Below are 16,513 nucleotides of genomic sequence, written 5' to 3'. Positions count from 1 at the left end.
TACATAATTTTGTCAGATGTTCTTACGTTGTCTGTCCACTAGAGATTAGTTGTGATAATGTGGGCGGTCTCTCTTTGCAGGCGTAGCCAATGAGAAGCAGCGTCGTCTGCTGTATGACGTTGAGATGGAACAGATGGCGAAGACAGCCAAGGCCCTGATGGAGGCTGTAAGCCATGCCCAGGCCCCCTTCTTCAGCGCCACCCATCTGGAGCACGTTCGGCCCATGTTCAAGGTAGAGTCAGCCAGCCTCAATCAAACCACATGTATTTTATAAAAACCTTCTTTTTTTTTACATAAGTAGCTGTCACAGAGTGCCTTACAGATACCCATCCTAAAACCCCAAAGAATTTAACGTTTTAATTAGTCGTATGTACGGGATACACATGGTATACATCGTCCAATGAAATGCTTACTTGCAGGTTCCTTCTCGACAATACATTAACAAATATTATTAGATAAGAATACGATGGCAGAATATACAGTGGGGCAAAAAAGTATTTAGTCAGCCACCAATTGTGCAAGTTCTCCCACTTAAAAAGATGAGAGGCCTGTAATTTTCATCATAGGTACACTTCAACTATGACAGACAAAATGAGGAAAAAAAATCCAGAAAATCACATTGTAGGATTTTTTAAATACATTTATTTGCAAATTATGGTGGAAAATAAGTATTTGGTCACCTTCAAACAAGCAAGATTTCTGGCTCTCACAGACCTGTAACTTTTTTAAGAGGCTCCTCTGTCTCACCCCGTGGGGTCAAAATGATCACAAGAACGGTGAGCAAAAATCCCAGAACCACACGGGGGACCTAGTGAATGACTTGCAGAGAGCTGGGACCAAAGTAACAAAGCCTACCATCAGTAACACACTACGCCGCCAGGGACTCAAATCCTGCAGTGCCAGACGTGTCCCCCTGCTTAAGCCAGTATATGTCCAGGCCCGTCTGAAGTTTGCTAGAGAGCATTTGGATGATCCAGAAGAAGAATGGGAGAATGTCATATGGTTAGATGAAACCAAAATATAACTTTTTGGTAAAAACTCAACTTGTTGTGTTTGGAGGACAAAGAATGCTGAGTTGCATCCAAAGAACACCATACCTACTGTGAAGCATGGGGGTGGAAACATCATGCTTTGGGGCTGTTTTTCTGCAAAGGGACAAGGACGACTGATCCGTGTAAAGGAAAGAATGAATGGGGCCATGTATCGTGAGATTTTGAGTGAAAACCTCCTTCCATCAGCAAGGGCATTGAAGATGAAACGGGGCTTCGTAAGAAGCATTTCAAGGTCCTGGAGTGGCCTAGCCAGTCTCCAGATCTCAACCCCATAGAAAATCTTTGGAGGGAGTTGAAAGTCCGTGTTGCCCAGCAACAGACCCAAAAGATCACTGCTCTAGAGGAGATCTGCATGGAGGAATGGGCCAAAATATCAGCAACAGTGTGTGAAAACCTTGTGAAGACTTACAGAAAACGTTTGACCTCTGTCATTACCAACAAAGGGTATATAACAAAGTATTGAGAAACTTTTGTTATTGACCAAATACTTATTTTCCACCATAATTTGCAAATAAATTCAGTAAAAATCCTACAATGTGATTTTCCAGATTTTTTTTTTCTCATTTTGTCTGTCATAGTTGAAGTGGACCTATGATGAAAATTACAGACCTCTCTCATCTTTTTAAGTGGGAGAACTTGCACAATTGGTGGCTGACTAAATACTTTTTTGCCCCACTGTATATATTTTAATTTTATTTTGCATAAGTGTAATACAGAAAGGCACAATTTTGACTGGGGTAGAGGTAGTCCGGTGGAAAGCATGGCCAGCCGTAGAAAAATGCTTTTTGAAGTTGTCAATTATTGTGGATTTATTTGTGGTAACAGTGTTTCCTAGCCTCAGTGCAGTGGGCAGGAGGTGCTCTTATTCTCCATGGACTTTAGTGTCCCAGAACTTTTTGGAGTTTGTGCTGCAGGATGCAAATTCCTGCTTGAAAAAGCTAACCTTAGCTCTCCTAACTGTGTATATTTGTTCCTAACTTCCCTGAGAATTGGCATATCACGGGGGTTGTTCGATGCTAATGCATTAGGAAGGTGTTCTTCATGTTTTGTACACTCAGTGTGGGTGTGTGAATGGATGTGTACTAAGGTGTGGAGAATCAGAGCAGGTGGTCAGTTCAGTTGAAGTGTTCAGCATTCTGATGGCTTGTAGATAGAAATTGTTTCTGAGCCTGTTGGTATCAGACCTCATGTTTGCCTGACGGTAAGGGAGAGAACAGCTGGGAGGTGTGAGGTCCTTGATGCTCTGTGCCTTCCTCTGGCACCGCTATGAGTAGATGAGCAAGAAGTTTAGATGCAGAAGCCCAGACTTATCACCTGTGCCAGAAGATGACTTCAAATATCACCCTGTGTGTGTGTGTGTGACCGATGTTCTTTACGAAGTAAAAGGATTCAAGCCTGTGTGCTCTACCTGCCTGTGTATTTCAGCTGGCGTGGACCCCTCTCCTGGCAGCTTTCAGCGTGGGCCTACAGGACTGTGACGACCAGGAGGTGGCCTCTCTGTGTCTGGAGGGGATCCGCTGTGCTGTCAGGATTGCATGCATCTTCAGTATGCAGGTTAGTTGTCTCCCCTGGCTACACAGCTCGACCTCTGCTTCTAAAACATCTAATGTAGCAACCTTAGGCTGTGTTTCCACAGGCGGCCCAATTCTGATATTTTTCCACTAAGTTTTTTTAAACCAATCAGATCAGCTCTCTTGCCAATTCGTGGACTGCCTGTGTAAACACAGCCTTATACACTTTACTTTCCAAACCCCCCCCCATCAAACATAGTTCTAGACTTAACATGAACTTAAATAACCTAGCATTAACATTAATTACCCGTCTGTCTGTGGCTCTCTGTGCAGTTGGAGAGGGATGCGTACGTCCAAGCCTTGGCTCGGTTCACCCTGCTCACAGCCAGCTCCAGCATCACTGAGATGAAGCAGAAGAACATCGACACCATCAAGACCCTTATCACTGTGGCCCACACAGACGGAAACTACCTGGGCAACTCTTGGCACGAGGTAGGTCAGAGGGCTTCTCCCAGATAGCACCTGGCCTTCCCATTTCTAACCCTTCCTCTCATCTCTTCTGTTAGTCAGGAATCAAACCCATATTATATAGTGTAGCACTTGGTAGAGACATTTTAAACAGATCAAGAGGGCCCTAACCCTCTCTCTGCAGATCCTGCGGTGTATCAGCCAGCTGGAGTTGGCCCAGCTGATTGGCACGGGGGTGAAGACACGCTACATCTCTGGAGTGGCTCGGGATAGCCAGGCTGGCATCAAGGGCTTCCCTTCTGGGGGAGAGGAGTTCATGCCCCTGGGACTGGGTAAGGCTCACAGGGCTCTTGAACATCAAGGACATTGACTGTGTAAATGGTGTTTGAAGACAGAGTGTGTGTCCCAAAGTGCACCCTATTCCCTATAATAGTGCACTACTTTTGACCAGGGATCTATGGACCATGATCAAAAGTAGTGCACTATGTAGGGGATAGGGTGCCGTTTGGTGTGTTAAATGTGTTTCCTGTTGCAGGGACCCTGGTTGGAGGTCCAGACCGGAGGCAGATGGCTCATATCCAGGAGTCAGTGGGAGAAACCAGTTCTCAGAGTGTAGTGGTGGCTGTGGACAGGTGAGAGACCAGAGATGTGTTTGAATACTCATACTAACCTTACTATTTGTGACGTGAATTGTGTATATAGTATGCTTATTGGTCATAGTATGGATATAGTTAGTATGCTTATTGGTCATCGTACTAAATTCGCCAAAATATGAAGTATACATGCAGAGGACACTATTTCTGTACTAAATGCAATTCTAGAGGAAATGGGCGTGGCTTCACCTCGTTTTCAGATTTGAAGAAAATGGGGGACAATATGCAGCCGAAGTACGAGAGTGGATACAAATTCATTGCTTTAACTAATAAGGTCAAAGGTTAAGAAGATGTTGAGCAATGTAATGACTTTTCAAATAAGTTACGTTACAGGTTTTGTTGGCTGACAATTTGTTAGCTACGCCGTTCTTATGAACCACATATCATTACAGCAGTATTTTCTGGTATGTTAGCTAGCTAACGTTACCTAACGTTAGTTGGCTAACTATACATCAAACTTGCCAGAATATTAACTATTGGCTAGCTAGCTAACTACCCAACATTTACTGACTTATTCCAGTCATTCTTACACGGAACCCAAACTGGCTGCGTTATCGTGCATACATGTATTTTGTCCCCCTACACCACACGCGACCACGACACGCCGTTTAAAATATCAAAACAAACTCTGAACCAATGACATTCATTTGGGGACAGGTCGAAAGCATTAAACCAACATGTATGGCAATTTAGCTAGTTAGCTTGTACTTGCTAGATAATTCGTCCTATTTAGCTCGCTTGCTGTTGCTAGCTAATTTGTCCTGGGATATAAACATTGTTATTTTACCTGAAATGCACAAGGTCCTCTACTTCGACAATTAATCCACACATAAAACGGCCAACCGAATCGTTTCTCGTCATCTCTCCTCCTTCCAGGCTTTTTAATCTTTGAACTTATATGGTGATTGGCATCTACACTTTCATGGTATTACCACGACAACCGGCAAAACAGTTTGTCTTTCAATCACCCACGTGGGCTTCTATAAACCAATGAGATGGCACATGGGGCAGGACTTGCAGTGCGATCTGCGTCAGAAGTAGAAAGGACTTCTATTTTAGCTCTTGGCATCGCAGACGCTCGTTGTCGCGCGTGAGCAGTGTGGGTGCAATAATTGAATAACACATATTTTGTGACGCTCGTGCACACGACGTGTCCTGTCTGGTCAGCATGTTAGCTTAGCTAATGGTATAGTTGTGCGTTCTCAAGGGACATTCGGGTGCTTTCGTAAATACGTTCTGGCGATCTACTCCGATTCCAGAGCGTAGAATAATGAATTTACGAGTGCTCAACACCCGAATATGGCCAGTGTTAGTAAAAGTTGGCAAAAAAGCACAATTAAATTGTTGCCAGCAGCACAGTTGGTCATCAACGCTCTCGATAACATAACTGCCTAACCAGCTCTGCTAGGGCGAGTAAAATGGTCAGTGTTCTCATTTGTGTCTGGAAGTAACTAGCAAGCTAGCCAACATTAGCTTGTGTGCTTGACTGCCTTTGTAAGGTCAGAACACTCAAATAAACCCTACTCGTCGGCCAGAGCGTCCAGTGTGTGCTGCGGGTGCGAAGCTCTCTGAATTTACGAGCGCACTCTGGCACTCCAGATTGAATTTAAGAACACAACCGAAGTCATAAAATGTCTAACTCTAGTCATTTGTTATGCTAACTAGCTAGCAATCGTTTGCCTAGCAACAGCATCAAATTCCGGTTGACAGGTGAAGAGCTAGTACGCTCAACTGAAAGGATACTGTTTGTTTACAGTGTACTAAAATGAACTAAATAGTATGTAGTATATACTCATTAAGTATACAGTATGTTAGTATGGTTATTCGAACACAGCTCCGCTCTCTCAGAGTAATGGTGGCTGTGGACAGGTGAGAGAGATGCGCGACAGTCCTGGACGGTATACTGTATTTTACTATATTCCGGTAATTGCTGCACCGACCGCTTTTTACTTTACCTTGTGTAACGGTATTTCAATGTTTGGTTTGTTAAATGTGTTACGCCACTTATTACATTTGCTACTTGAGTTGTCTCTCTCTCTTTCCACACACACCAAGCCCCGCCCCCTGGCACTCAAGGAGAGCATATTTGGGCACAACCACGAGTCACAACAACCACTCGCAGTGACAGTCTGCATGGTCAATGCTGCAGATATTCATGACAACGATCTATACTTTGTCATGTACTGTATGCCATCTGATCTGGATTGTGCTATTTGGAAGTACATGACCTACCTTCTGCTTTGTCTGCAGGATCTTCACTGGTTCCACAAAGCTAGATGGAAATGCAGTGGGTAAGTGGATCTGTGTGTTTTCTCCGTCTCTGGTAGCGTGTGAATGTGTTTCTCCGTCTCTGGCAGCGTGTGAATGTGTTTCTCCGTCTCTGGTAGCGTGTGAATGTGTTTCTCCGTCTCTGGCAGCGTGTGAATGTGTTTCTCCGTCTCTGGCAGCGTGTGAATGTGTTTCTCCGTCTCTGGCAGCGTGTGAATGTGTTTCTCCGTCTCCGTCTCTGGCAGCGTGTGAATGTGTTTCTCCGTCTCTGGCAGCGTGTGAATGTGTTTCTCCGTCTCTGGTAGCGTGTGAATGTGTTTCTCCGTCTCTGGCAGCGTGTGAATGTGTTTCTCCGTCTCTGGCAGCGTGTGAATGTGTTTCTCCGTCTCTGGTAGCGTGTGAATGTGTTTCTCCGTCTCCGTATCTGGCAGCGTGTGAATGTGTTTCTCCGTCTCTGGCAGCGTGTGAATGTGTTTCTCCGTCTCTGGCAGCGTGTGAATGTGTTTCTCCGTCTCTGGCAGCGTGTGAATGTGTTTCTCTGTCTCTGGCAGCGTGTGAATGTGTTTCTCCGTCTCTGGCAGCGTGTGAATGTGTTTCTCCGTCTCTGGCAGCGTGTGAATGTGTTTCTCCGTCTCTGGCAGCGTGTGAATGTGTTTCTCCGTCTCTGGCAGCGTGTGAATGTGTTTCTCCGTCTCTGGCAGCGTGTGAATGTGTTTCTCCGTATCCGTCTCTGGCAGCGTGTGAATGTGTTTCTCCGTCTCTGGCAGCGTGTGAATGTGTTTCTCCGTCTCTGGCAGCGTGTGAATGTGTTTCTCCGTCTCTGGCAGCGTGTGAATGTGTTTCTCCGTCTCTGGCAGCGTGTGAATGTGTTTCTCCGTCTCTGGCAGCGTGTGAATGTGTTTCTCCGTCTCCGTCTCTGGTAGCGTGTGAATGTGTTTCTCCGTCTCTGGCAGCGTGTGAATGTGTTTCTCCGTCTCTGGCAGCGTGTGAATGTGTTTCTCCGTCTCTGGCAGCGTGTGAATGTGTTTCTCCGTCTCTGGCAGCGTGTGAATGTGTTTCTCCGTCTCTGGCAGCGTGTGAATGTGTTTCTCCGTCTCTGGCAGCGTGTGAATGTGTTTCTCCGTCTCTGGCAGCGTGTGAATGTGTTTCTCCGTCTCTGGCAGCGTGTGAATGTGTTTCTCTGTCTCTGGCAGCGTGTGAATGTGTTTCTCCGTCTCTGGCAGCGTGTGAATGTGTTTCTCCGTCTCTGGCAGCGTGTGAATGTGTTTCTCCGTCTCTGGCAGCGTGTGAATGTGTTTCTCCGTCTCTGGCAGCGTGTGAATGTGTTTCTCCGTATCCGTCTCTGGCAGCGTGTGAATGTGTTTCTCCGTCTCTGGCAGCGTGTGAATGTGTTTCTCCGTCTCTGGCAGAGTGTGAATGTGTTTCTCCGTCTCTGGCAGCGTGCGAATGTGTTTCTCTGTTTCTCTGTCTCTGGCAGCGTGTGAATGTGTTTCTCTGTCTCTGGCAGCGTGTGAATGTGTTTCTCTGTCTCTGGCAGCGTGTGAATGTGTTTCTCTGTCTCTGGCAGCGTGTGAATGTGTTTCTCCGTCTCTGGCAGCGTGTGAATGTGTTTCTCTGTCTCTGGCAGCGTGTGAATGTGTTTCTCTGTCTCTGGCAGCGTGTGAATGTGTTTCTCTGTCTCTGGCAGCGTGTGAATGTGTTTCTCTGTCTCTGGCAGCGTGTGAATGTGTTTCTCTGTCTCTGGCAGCGTGTGAATGTGTTTCTCCGTATCCGTCTCTGGCAGCGTGTGAATGTGTTTCTCCGTATCTGGTAGCGTGTGAATGTGTTTCTCCGTATCTGGCAGCGTGTGAATGTGTTTCTCCGTCTCTGGCAGCGTGTGAATGTGTTTCTCAGTCTCTGGCAGCGTGTGAATGTGTTTCTCCGTCTCTGGCAGCGTGTGAATGTGTTTCTCCGTATCTGGCAGCGTGTGAATGTGTTTCTCCGTCTCTGGCAGCGTGTGAATGTGTTTCTCCGTATCTGGCAGCGTGTGAATGTGTTTCTCCGTCTCTGGCAGCGTGTGAATGTGTTTCTCCGTCTCTGGCAGCGTGTGAATGTGTTTCTCCGTATCTGGCAGCGTGTGAATGTGTTTCTCTGTATCTGGTAGCGTGTGAATGTGTTTCTCCGTCTCTGGCAGCGTGTGAATGTGTTTCTCTGTCTCTGGCAGCGTGTGAATGTGTTTCTCCGTCTCTGGTAGCGTGTGAATGTGTTTCTCCGTCTCTGGCAGCGTGTGAATGTGTTTCTCCGTCTCTGGCAGCGTGTGAATGTGTTTCTCTGTCTCTGGCAGCGTGTGAATGTGTTTCTCCGTCTCTGGCAGCGTGTGACTGTGTTTCTCCGTATCTGGCAGCGTGTGAATGTGTTTCTCCGTCTCTGGCAGCGTGTGAATGTGTTTCTCCGTCTCTGGCAGCGTGTGAATGTGTTTCTCCGTCTCTGGCAGCGTGTGAATGTGTTTCTCCGTCTCTGGCAGCGTGTGAGTGTGTTTCTCTGTCTCTGGCAGCGTGTGAGTGTGTTTGTGCTTCTCTGTCTCTGGCAGCGTGTGAATGTGTTTCTCTGTCTCTGGCAGCGTGTGAATGTGTTTCTCCGTCTCTGGCAGCGTGTGAATGTGTTTCTCCGTCTCTGGCAGCGTGTGAATGTGTTTCTCCGTATCCGTCTCTGGCAGCGTGTGAATGTGTTTCTCCGTCTCCGTCTCTGGCAGCGTGTGAATGTGTTTCTCCGTCTCTGGCAGCGTGTGAATGTGTTTCTCCGTCTCCGTCTCTGGCAGCGTGTGAATGTGTTTCTCCGTCTCCGTCTCTGGCAGCGTGTGAATGTGTTTCTCCGTCTCTGGCAGCGTGTGAATGTGTTTCTCCGTCTCTGGCAGCGTGTGAATGTGTTTCTCCGTCTCTGGCAGCGTGTGAATGTGTTTCTCCGTCTCTGGCAGCGTGTGAATGTGTTTCTCCGTCTCTGGTAGCGTGTGAATGTGTTTCTCCGTCTCCGTCTCTGGTAGCGTGTGAATGTGTTTCTCCGTCTCTGGCAGCGTGTGAATGTGTTTCTCCGTATCCGTCTCTGGCAGCGTGTGAATGTGTTTCTTGACGTCGTCCTGTGTCCTATTCCTAGTGGACTTTGTGCGCTGGTTGTGTGCGGTCTCCATGGATGAGCTGGCCTCTGCTCACCAGCCGCGGATGTTCAGTCTGCAGAAGATAGTAGAGATATCTTACTACAACATGAACCGTATCCGCCTGCAGTGGTCACGCATCTGGCAGGTCATTGGAGACCACTTCAACAAGGTGAGTTACTACCTTCCTAAAGTAAGGACTGTTTCCCAGAACCAGATTAAGCCTACTTCTGGACTAAAACACTTTTAGTGGAGACTCTGCGTTAAGCATTGTTAGTCCATCGATAGTATTAAAGGGATACTTTGGATACCATTTTTGTCTCTGGGTTCAGTATGAAGGAAGTTAGAGGTAGCATGCTAGCAGACTCCCAAAGACTTGCAGTCATTTCGCTTATGCTTCCTAGCATTGGCTGGAGAAACTACTGCCAACTTCCTTCGTACTGGACACAGAGACATTAAAACCGGCATCCTCTAGTACCTCTGACTCTGAGAAGTAGATAAAGGGCTTCATTGCCAAAATATCCCTTTAATCTATTAATCTAACCTGATTTTGCAAAGACTTAGCCTATCTATTGACTGTGGATCTATGCCTGTGTGTTTGCTACTCTCCCAGGTGGGCTGCAACCCCAACGAGGATGTGGCCATCTTTGCGGTGGACTCTCTGAGGCAACTGTCAATGAAGTTCCTGGAGAAAGGAGAGCTGGCTAACTTCCGCTTCCAGAAGGACTTCCTCCGGCCATTTGAACACATCGTGAAGAAGAACAGGTAGACATGGACCAGGGGGAAGGGACCGTTCTTGAAATGGGTCGTGTGAAGGGAGTAAAATGAAAGCGGCAGAGGTGATTGGGGGGGGACCCTCCCTCTACATACTCACAACAAACCATTGACTGTTTGACCGACCTCTCCTCCACAGATCTCCCACTATCAGGGACATGGTGATCCGCTGTGTGGCCCAGATGGTCAACTCCCAGGCAGCCAACATCCGCTCCGGCTGGAAGAACATATTCTCTGTGTTCCACCAGGCCGCCTCGGATCACGACGAGACCATTGTGGAGCTGGCCTTCCAGACCACTGGCCACATAGTCAGTGAGTACAGTCCGTCACATCAGGAGTCTGGCTCACCATTTTGACTGACAGTCGACGGCCAACTCTGTAGAGAAATGGACTGCTGATTAACAGTTTCTCTCTCTCTCCTCCAGTGATCACGTTTCAGCAGCACTTTGCAGCAGCCATAGACTCCTTCCAGGATGCGGTGAAGTGTCTGTCTGAGTTTGTGTGCAACGCTGCCTTCCCTGACACCAGTATGGAGGCCATGCGGCTCATCCGCCACTGTGCTAAATATGTCGCAGACCGGCCGCAGGTAGGCACCACACAGGCCCCCGGGTAGGGTAGGTACCACACAGGCCCCCGGGTAGGGTAGGTACCACACAGGCCCCCGGGTAGGGTAGGTACCACACAGGCCCCCGGGTAGGGTAGGCACCACACAGGCCCCCGGGTAGGGTAGGTACCACACAGGCCCCCGGGTAGGGTAGGCACCACACAGGCCCCCGGGTAGGGTAGGCACCACACAGGCCCCCGGGTAGGGTAGGCACCACACAGGCCCCGGGTAGGGTAGGCACCACACAGGCCCCGGGTAGGTTAGGCACCACACAGGCCCCCGGGTAGGGTAGGCACCACACAGGCCCCGGGTAGGGTAGGCACCACACAGGCCCCGGGTAGGGTAGGTACCACACAGGCCCCGGGTAGGGTAGGCACCACACAGGCCCCGGTAGGGTAGGTACCACACAGGCCCCGGGTAGGGTAGGTACCACACAGGCCCCCGGGTAGGGTAGGCACCACACAGGCCCCCGGGTAGGGTAGGCACCACACAGGCCCCGGGTAGGGTAGGCACCACACAGGCCCCCGGGTAGGGTAGGCACCACACAGGCCCCCGGGTAGGGTAGGCACCACACAGGCCCCGGGTAGGGTAGGCACCACACAGGCCCCGGGTAGGGTAGGCACCACACAGGCCCCGGGTAGGGTAGGCACCACACAGGCCCCGGGTAGGGTAGGCACCACACAGGCCCCCGGGTAGGGTAGGCACCACACAGGCCCCGGGTAGGGTAGGCACCACACAGGCCCCCGGGTAGGGTAGGCACCACACAGGCCCCCGGGTAGGGTAGGCACCACACAGGCCCCCGGGTAGGGTAGGCACCACACAGGCCCCCGGGTAGGGTAGGCACCACACAGGGTAGGCACCACACAGGCCCCGGGTAGGGTAAAAAAAAACACAGTTGGAAAATGAACTTGAAATCTGGACATGGGTTACAAATCTGGACAAGAAAAAGCAAGCACTTGTGGTGGTATTAACGCTCGAAGGGAGAGCGAGAGATACAGCACAGGAAATATCCAACCAGGATGATGGTATGGGAACTCTGATTAGAGCACTAGATTCTGTGTGTCTTAAAGAAGAGAAAAGCCGTACCTACGAGGCATATTCAAACTTTGACAGTGTTACTAGAGACATTTCGGAACAATTTACATTTACAGATAGCCAGGGGCACACTCAAACACTGACATAATTTACAAAGGAAGCATGTGTTTAGTGAGTCCACCAGATCAGAGGCAGTAGGGATGACCAGGGATGTTCTCTGTTTAGTGAGTCCACCAGATCAGAGGCAGTAGGGATGACCAGGGATGTTCTCTGTTTAGTGAGTCCACCAGATCAGTCTGTAGGGATGACCAGGGATGTTCTCTGTTTAGTGAGTCCACCAGATCAGAGGCAGTAGGGATGACCAGGGATGTTCTCTGTTTAGTGAGTCCACCAGATCAGTCTGTAGGGATGACCAGGGATGTTCTCTGTTTAGTGAGTCCACCAGATCAGAGGCAGTAGGGATGACCAGGGATGTTCTCTGTTTAGTGAGTCCACCAGATCAGAGGCAGTAGGGACGAAGTTCTCTTGATAAGTGTGTGAATTATAATTTTTTCATGATCTGCAAAGCATTCAAAATGTAACAAGTACTTTTGGGTTTCAGGGAAAATGTATGGAGTAAAAAGTACAATATTTTCTTTAGGAATGTAGTTAAGTAGAAGTTACATTTTTAATATAAATAGTAAAGTACAGATACCCAAAAAACTACTTAAGTAGTACTTTAAAGTTTTCTTTCTTCGGTTCTTTACACCACTGTTGGTTGCTATGACAGACTACATAATTGATTTCGAACCGAGGTAAAATAGGATGTGCAAGTACATGGTTCTTCCGGATGCAGTGTTACACGGAACCCAAACCGGCTGCGCGCGTGTGCCATCGTGCATTGTCCCCCCCACACCGATCACGACACGCAGGTTAAAATATCAAAACAAACTCTGAACCAATTATATTAATTTGGACAGGTCAAAAATAATTAAACATTTATGGAAATTTAGCTAGTTAGCTTGCACTTAGTAGCTAATTTGTCCTATTTGGCTAGCTTGCTTTTGCTAGCGAATTTGTCCTGGGATATAAACATTGAGTTATTTTACCTGAAATGCACAAGGTCCTCTACTTCAACAATTAATCCACAATTAAAACGGTCAACCGAATCGTTTCTTGTCATCTCTCCTCCTAGGCTATTCTCTAGACTTTCTATTGCATTTGGCAACTTTCATAAATTAGGTGCTTTACCGCCACCGACCTCGTTCGTCTTTGTCACCCACGTGGGTATAACCAATGGGGAGATGGCACGTGGGTACCTGCTGCTATAAACCAATGAGGAGATGGGAGAGGCAGCACTTGCAGCGTGATCTGCGTTAGAAATAGAACTGACTTCTATTTTAGCCCTTGGCAACGCAGACGCTCGTTGGCGGGCGAAAGCAGTGTGAGTGCAGTAATTGAATAATATAGATTTCTACATTTATTTTGTGCGAGCGGTGGAGTCTGCCTGTTAGCTTTCACGTTGGTAGATACTGCCTGTATGGATGGTAGGGGGAAACAGTTGGCTTTGACTGCTTGTACTGTGCTGACTCTTGCATCAATGAAATCGGCACAACAACAAAAATGTCTGTAAAGATGGCTGTCGTGCCAATAACAGATGGAATGCAAGTGAGTGACTCGGCATACCACACCGAGCAGCAGAGAAAAGGTGCCAACAAGTCACGTTCTCAAGACAACCGGAAGAGGGCGCCATTGCCCTGCACAAATCCACTTGACAGTTATGGAAGGAGATGAAAATGTGCTATTTGTCAAAGCACTTACCAATGGGTTAAAGATTAACATGATTGTCCTCATTAAAACCAACAGAGGAAAATGTAATCAGAGAGCAGTGTAACACTGTTTTCAAACCAATCTGCCTCTGACACAGATGTTTATAGTTGAGTCCAATAGGACATGCTGGGAGTCATACTGCGTGTACACGCACAGTGTTTGGTGCTAAATGGTTTGATAGCAATGTCAGTCAACTAAAAATAAAAGTACACCATGTGAAAATTGTGATGCCAGCAAATATAGGTCAGACTAAGTGTCACATTAAAACAGAGGTGGTCCCAGCAGATATCCCTTTACTTGAATGAATAAAAAAATAATATGCTTTTTTTTTTTTTTTTTCGTGTCAAATTGCCTGTTGGAAGCCCGTCCTTTATGGGAGTAAGAGACACACATAAACAAACTAGAAGGGACCAGTGTGAGCGCAAGGGTGGGACTCCACCTGTCAGCACTACATGCAGCCAGAGAAGTGTTCACTGAAGCAGAGAGTGTTCAGAGAGAATTCACAGCTTCGTCCCTCAGATGAGAAGTACGAGACTGGATACAAAGTGTACTACAAACGAGTTGACTGTCGAGTGGAGAGGACCCGGGAGTAGTCATTGGCCAAGAAGGTGTGGTGATATTTGTGAGGCCCGGCTGCACTGTTGTCAGAGTGCGTCTCTCAAGATTGTGAAAAGTAAATGATCAACCAGTTGGAAGGGCTGTTGCTGAGAATCAGCCTCCTACTGAAACTGACACATTTAATAGGCACAAACCTACCAGATGTCTCCAGCCACTGATATAGACACTGAAACTGACACATTTAATAGGCACAAACCTACCAGATGTCTCCAGCCACTGATATAGACACTGAAACTGACACATTTAATAGGCACAAACCTACCAGATGTCTCCAGCCACTGATATAGACACTGAAACTGACACATTTAATAGGCACAAACCTACCAGATGTCTCCAGCCACTGATATAGACACTGAAACTGACACATTTAATAGGCACAAACCTACCAGATGTCTCCAGCCACTGATATGGACACTGAAACTGACACATTTAATAGGCACAAACCTACCAGATGTCTCCAGCCACTGATATAGACACTGAAACTGACACATTTAATAGGCACAAACCTACCAGATGTCTCCAGCCACTGATATGGACACTGAAACTGACACATTTAATAGGCACAAACCTACCAGATGTCTCCAGCCACTGATATAGACACTGAAACTGACACATTTAATAGGCACAAACCTACCAGATGTCTCCAGCCACTGATATAGACACTGAAACTGACACATTTAATAGGCACAAACCTACCAGATGTCTCCAGCCACTGATATAGACACTGAAACTGACACATTTAATAGGCACAAACCTACCAGATGTCTCCAGCCACTGATATAGACACTGAAACTGACACATTTAATAGGCACAAACCTACCAGATGTCTCCAGCCACTGATATAGACACTGAAACTGACACATTTAATAGGCACAAACCTACCAGATGTCTCCAGCCACTGATATAGACACTGAAACTGACACATTTAATAGGCACAAACCTACCAGATGTCTCCAGCCACTGATATAAAGAGACACTGAAACTGACACATTTAATAGGCACAAACCTACCAGATGTCTCCAGCCACTGATATAGACACTGAAACTGACACATTTAATAGGCACAAACCTACCAGATGTCTCCAGCCACTGATATAGACACTGAAACTGACACATTTAATAGGCACAAACCTACCAGATGTCTCCAGCCACTGATATAGACACTGAAACTGACACATTTAATAGGCACAAACCTACCAGATGTCTCCAGCCACTGATATAGACACTGAAACTGACACATTTAATAGGCACAAACCTACCAGATGTCTCCAGCCACTGATATAGACACTGAAACTGACACATTTAATAGGCACAAACCTACCAGATGTCTCCAGCCACTGATATAGACACTGAAACTGACACATTTAATAGGCACAAACCTACCAGATGTCTCCAGCCACTGATATAGACACTGAAACTGACACATTTAATAGGCACAAACCTACCAGATGTCTCCAGCCACTGATATAGACACTGAAACTGACACATTTAATAGGCACAAACCTACCAGATGTCTCCAGCCACTGATATAGACACTGAAACTGACACATTTAATAGGCACAAACCTACCAGATGTCTCCAGCCACTGATATAGACACTGAAACTGACACATTTAATAGGCACAAACCTACCAGATGTCTCCAGCCACTGATATAGACACTGAAACTGACACATTTAATAGGCACAAACCTACCAGATGTCTCCAGCCACTGATATGGACACTGAAACTGACACATTTAATAGGCACAAACCTACCAGATGTCTCCAGCCACTGATATAGACACTGAAACTGACACATTTAATAGGCACAAACCTACCAGATGTCTCCAGCCACTGATATAGACACTGAAACTGACACATTTAATAGGCACAAACCTACCAGATGTCTCCAGCCACTGATATAGACACTGAAACTGACACATTTAATAGGCACAAACCTACCAGATGTCTCCAGCCACTGATATAGACACTGAAACTGACACATTTAATAGGCACAAACCTACCAGATGTCTCCAGCCACTGATATGGACACTGAAACTGACACATTTAATAGGCACAAACCTACCAGATGTCTCCAGCCACTGATATGGACACTGAAACTGACACATTTAATAGGCACAAACCTACCAGATGTCTCCAGCCACTGATATAGACACTGAAACTGACACATTTAATAGGCACAAACCTACCAGATGTCTCCAGCCACTGATATAGACACTGAAACTGACACATTTAATAGGCACAAACCTACCAGATGTCTCCAGCCACTGATATGGACACTGAAACTGACACAGGAAAATGGAGCAGAGACCTTCAACCATGACACAGGTAATACTGTTGAGGGTTCAAATGAGGAAAATGTTCAACAGCCACTGAAACCCCCGCAGGCCACGAGTAGGAACCCACAGGCCACGAGTAGGGACCCCGCAGGCCACGAGTAGGGACCCCGCAGGCCACGAGTAGGACCCCGCAGGCCACGAGTAGGGACCCCACAGGCCACGAGTAGGGACCCCGCAGGCCACGAGTAGGGACCCCGCAGGCCACGAGTAGGGACCCCGCAGGCCACGAGTAGGGACCCCGCAGGCCACGAGTAGG

At 47.4% G+C, this 16,513-nt stretch overlaps 1 protein-coding gene and 1 long non-coding RNA gene across 8 annotated transcripts in view; one reads left to right on the top strand and one right to left on the bottom strand.

The window, feature by feature from the left end:
* The window catches only part of LOC118360256 (brefeldin A-inhibited guanine nucleotide-exchange protein 2-like), a 65,242-nt gene that overhangs the window by 36,418 nt on the left and 12,311 nt on the right, over nucleotides 1-16,513 (top strand). For all 3 annotated transcript variants that reach the window (XM_052481672.1, XM_052481671.1, XM_052481670.1), the window contains exons 19-28: nucleotides 81-232; nucleotides 2,478-2,606; nucleotides 2,897-3,055; nucleotides 3,216-3,363; nucleotides 3,567-3,663; nucleotides 5,935-5,975; nucleotides 9,082-9,251; nucleotides 9,693-9,844; nucleotides 9,993-10,165; nucleotides 10,279-10,439. In XM_052481672.1, coding sequence (XP_052337632.1) covers nucleotides 81-232; nucleotides 2,478-2,606; nucleotides 2,897-3,055; nucleotides 3,216-3,363; nucleotides 3,567-3,663; nucleotides 5,935-5,975; nucleotides 9,082-9,251; nucleotides 9,693-9,844; nucleotides 9,993-10,165; nucleotides 10,279-10,439 — 1,382 coding nt within the window. The remainder of the gene's footprint in view (nucleotides 1-80; nucleotides 233-2,477; nucleotides 2,607-2,896; nucleotides 3,056-3,215; nucleotides 3,364-3,566; nucleotides 3,664-5,934; nucleotides 5,976-9,081; nucleotides 9,252-9,692; nucleotides 9,845-9,992; nucleotides 10,166-10,278; nucleotides 10,440-16,513) is intronic.
* On the bottom strand, nucleotides 13,658-16,174 carry LOC127912442 (uncharacterized). 5 transcript variants are annotated; one of them, XR_008082739.1, is made up of 5 exons: nucleotides 16,042-16,174; nucleotides 15,670-15,917; nucleotides 14,926-15,607; nucleotides 14,364-14,859; nucleotides 13,658-14,301 (listed from the first exon to the last, which is right to left on the bottom strand). It is a non-coding gene; the product is annotated as an uncharacterized LOC127912442 (long non-coding RNA). The 5 variants fall into 5 exon arrangements; XR_008082738.1 differs by having other exon boundaries at nucleotides 13,658-14,425; nucleotides 14,488-14,859; XR_008082741.1 differs by having other exon boundaries at nucleotides 13,658-14,425.

This window comes from Oncorhynchus keta, chromosome 27 (assembly GCF_023373465.1).
Source record: "Oncorhynchus keta strain PuntledgeMale-10-30-2019 chromosome 27, Oket_V2, whole genome shotgun sequence".
Taxonomy (NCBI): domain Eukaryota; kingdom Metazoa; phylum Chordata; class Actinopteri; order Salmoniformes; family Salmonidae; genus Oncorhynchus; species Oncorhynchus keta.
This window is presented reverse-complemented; position numbering and strand designations above follow the sequence as displayed.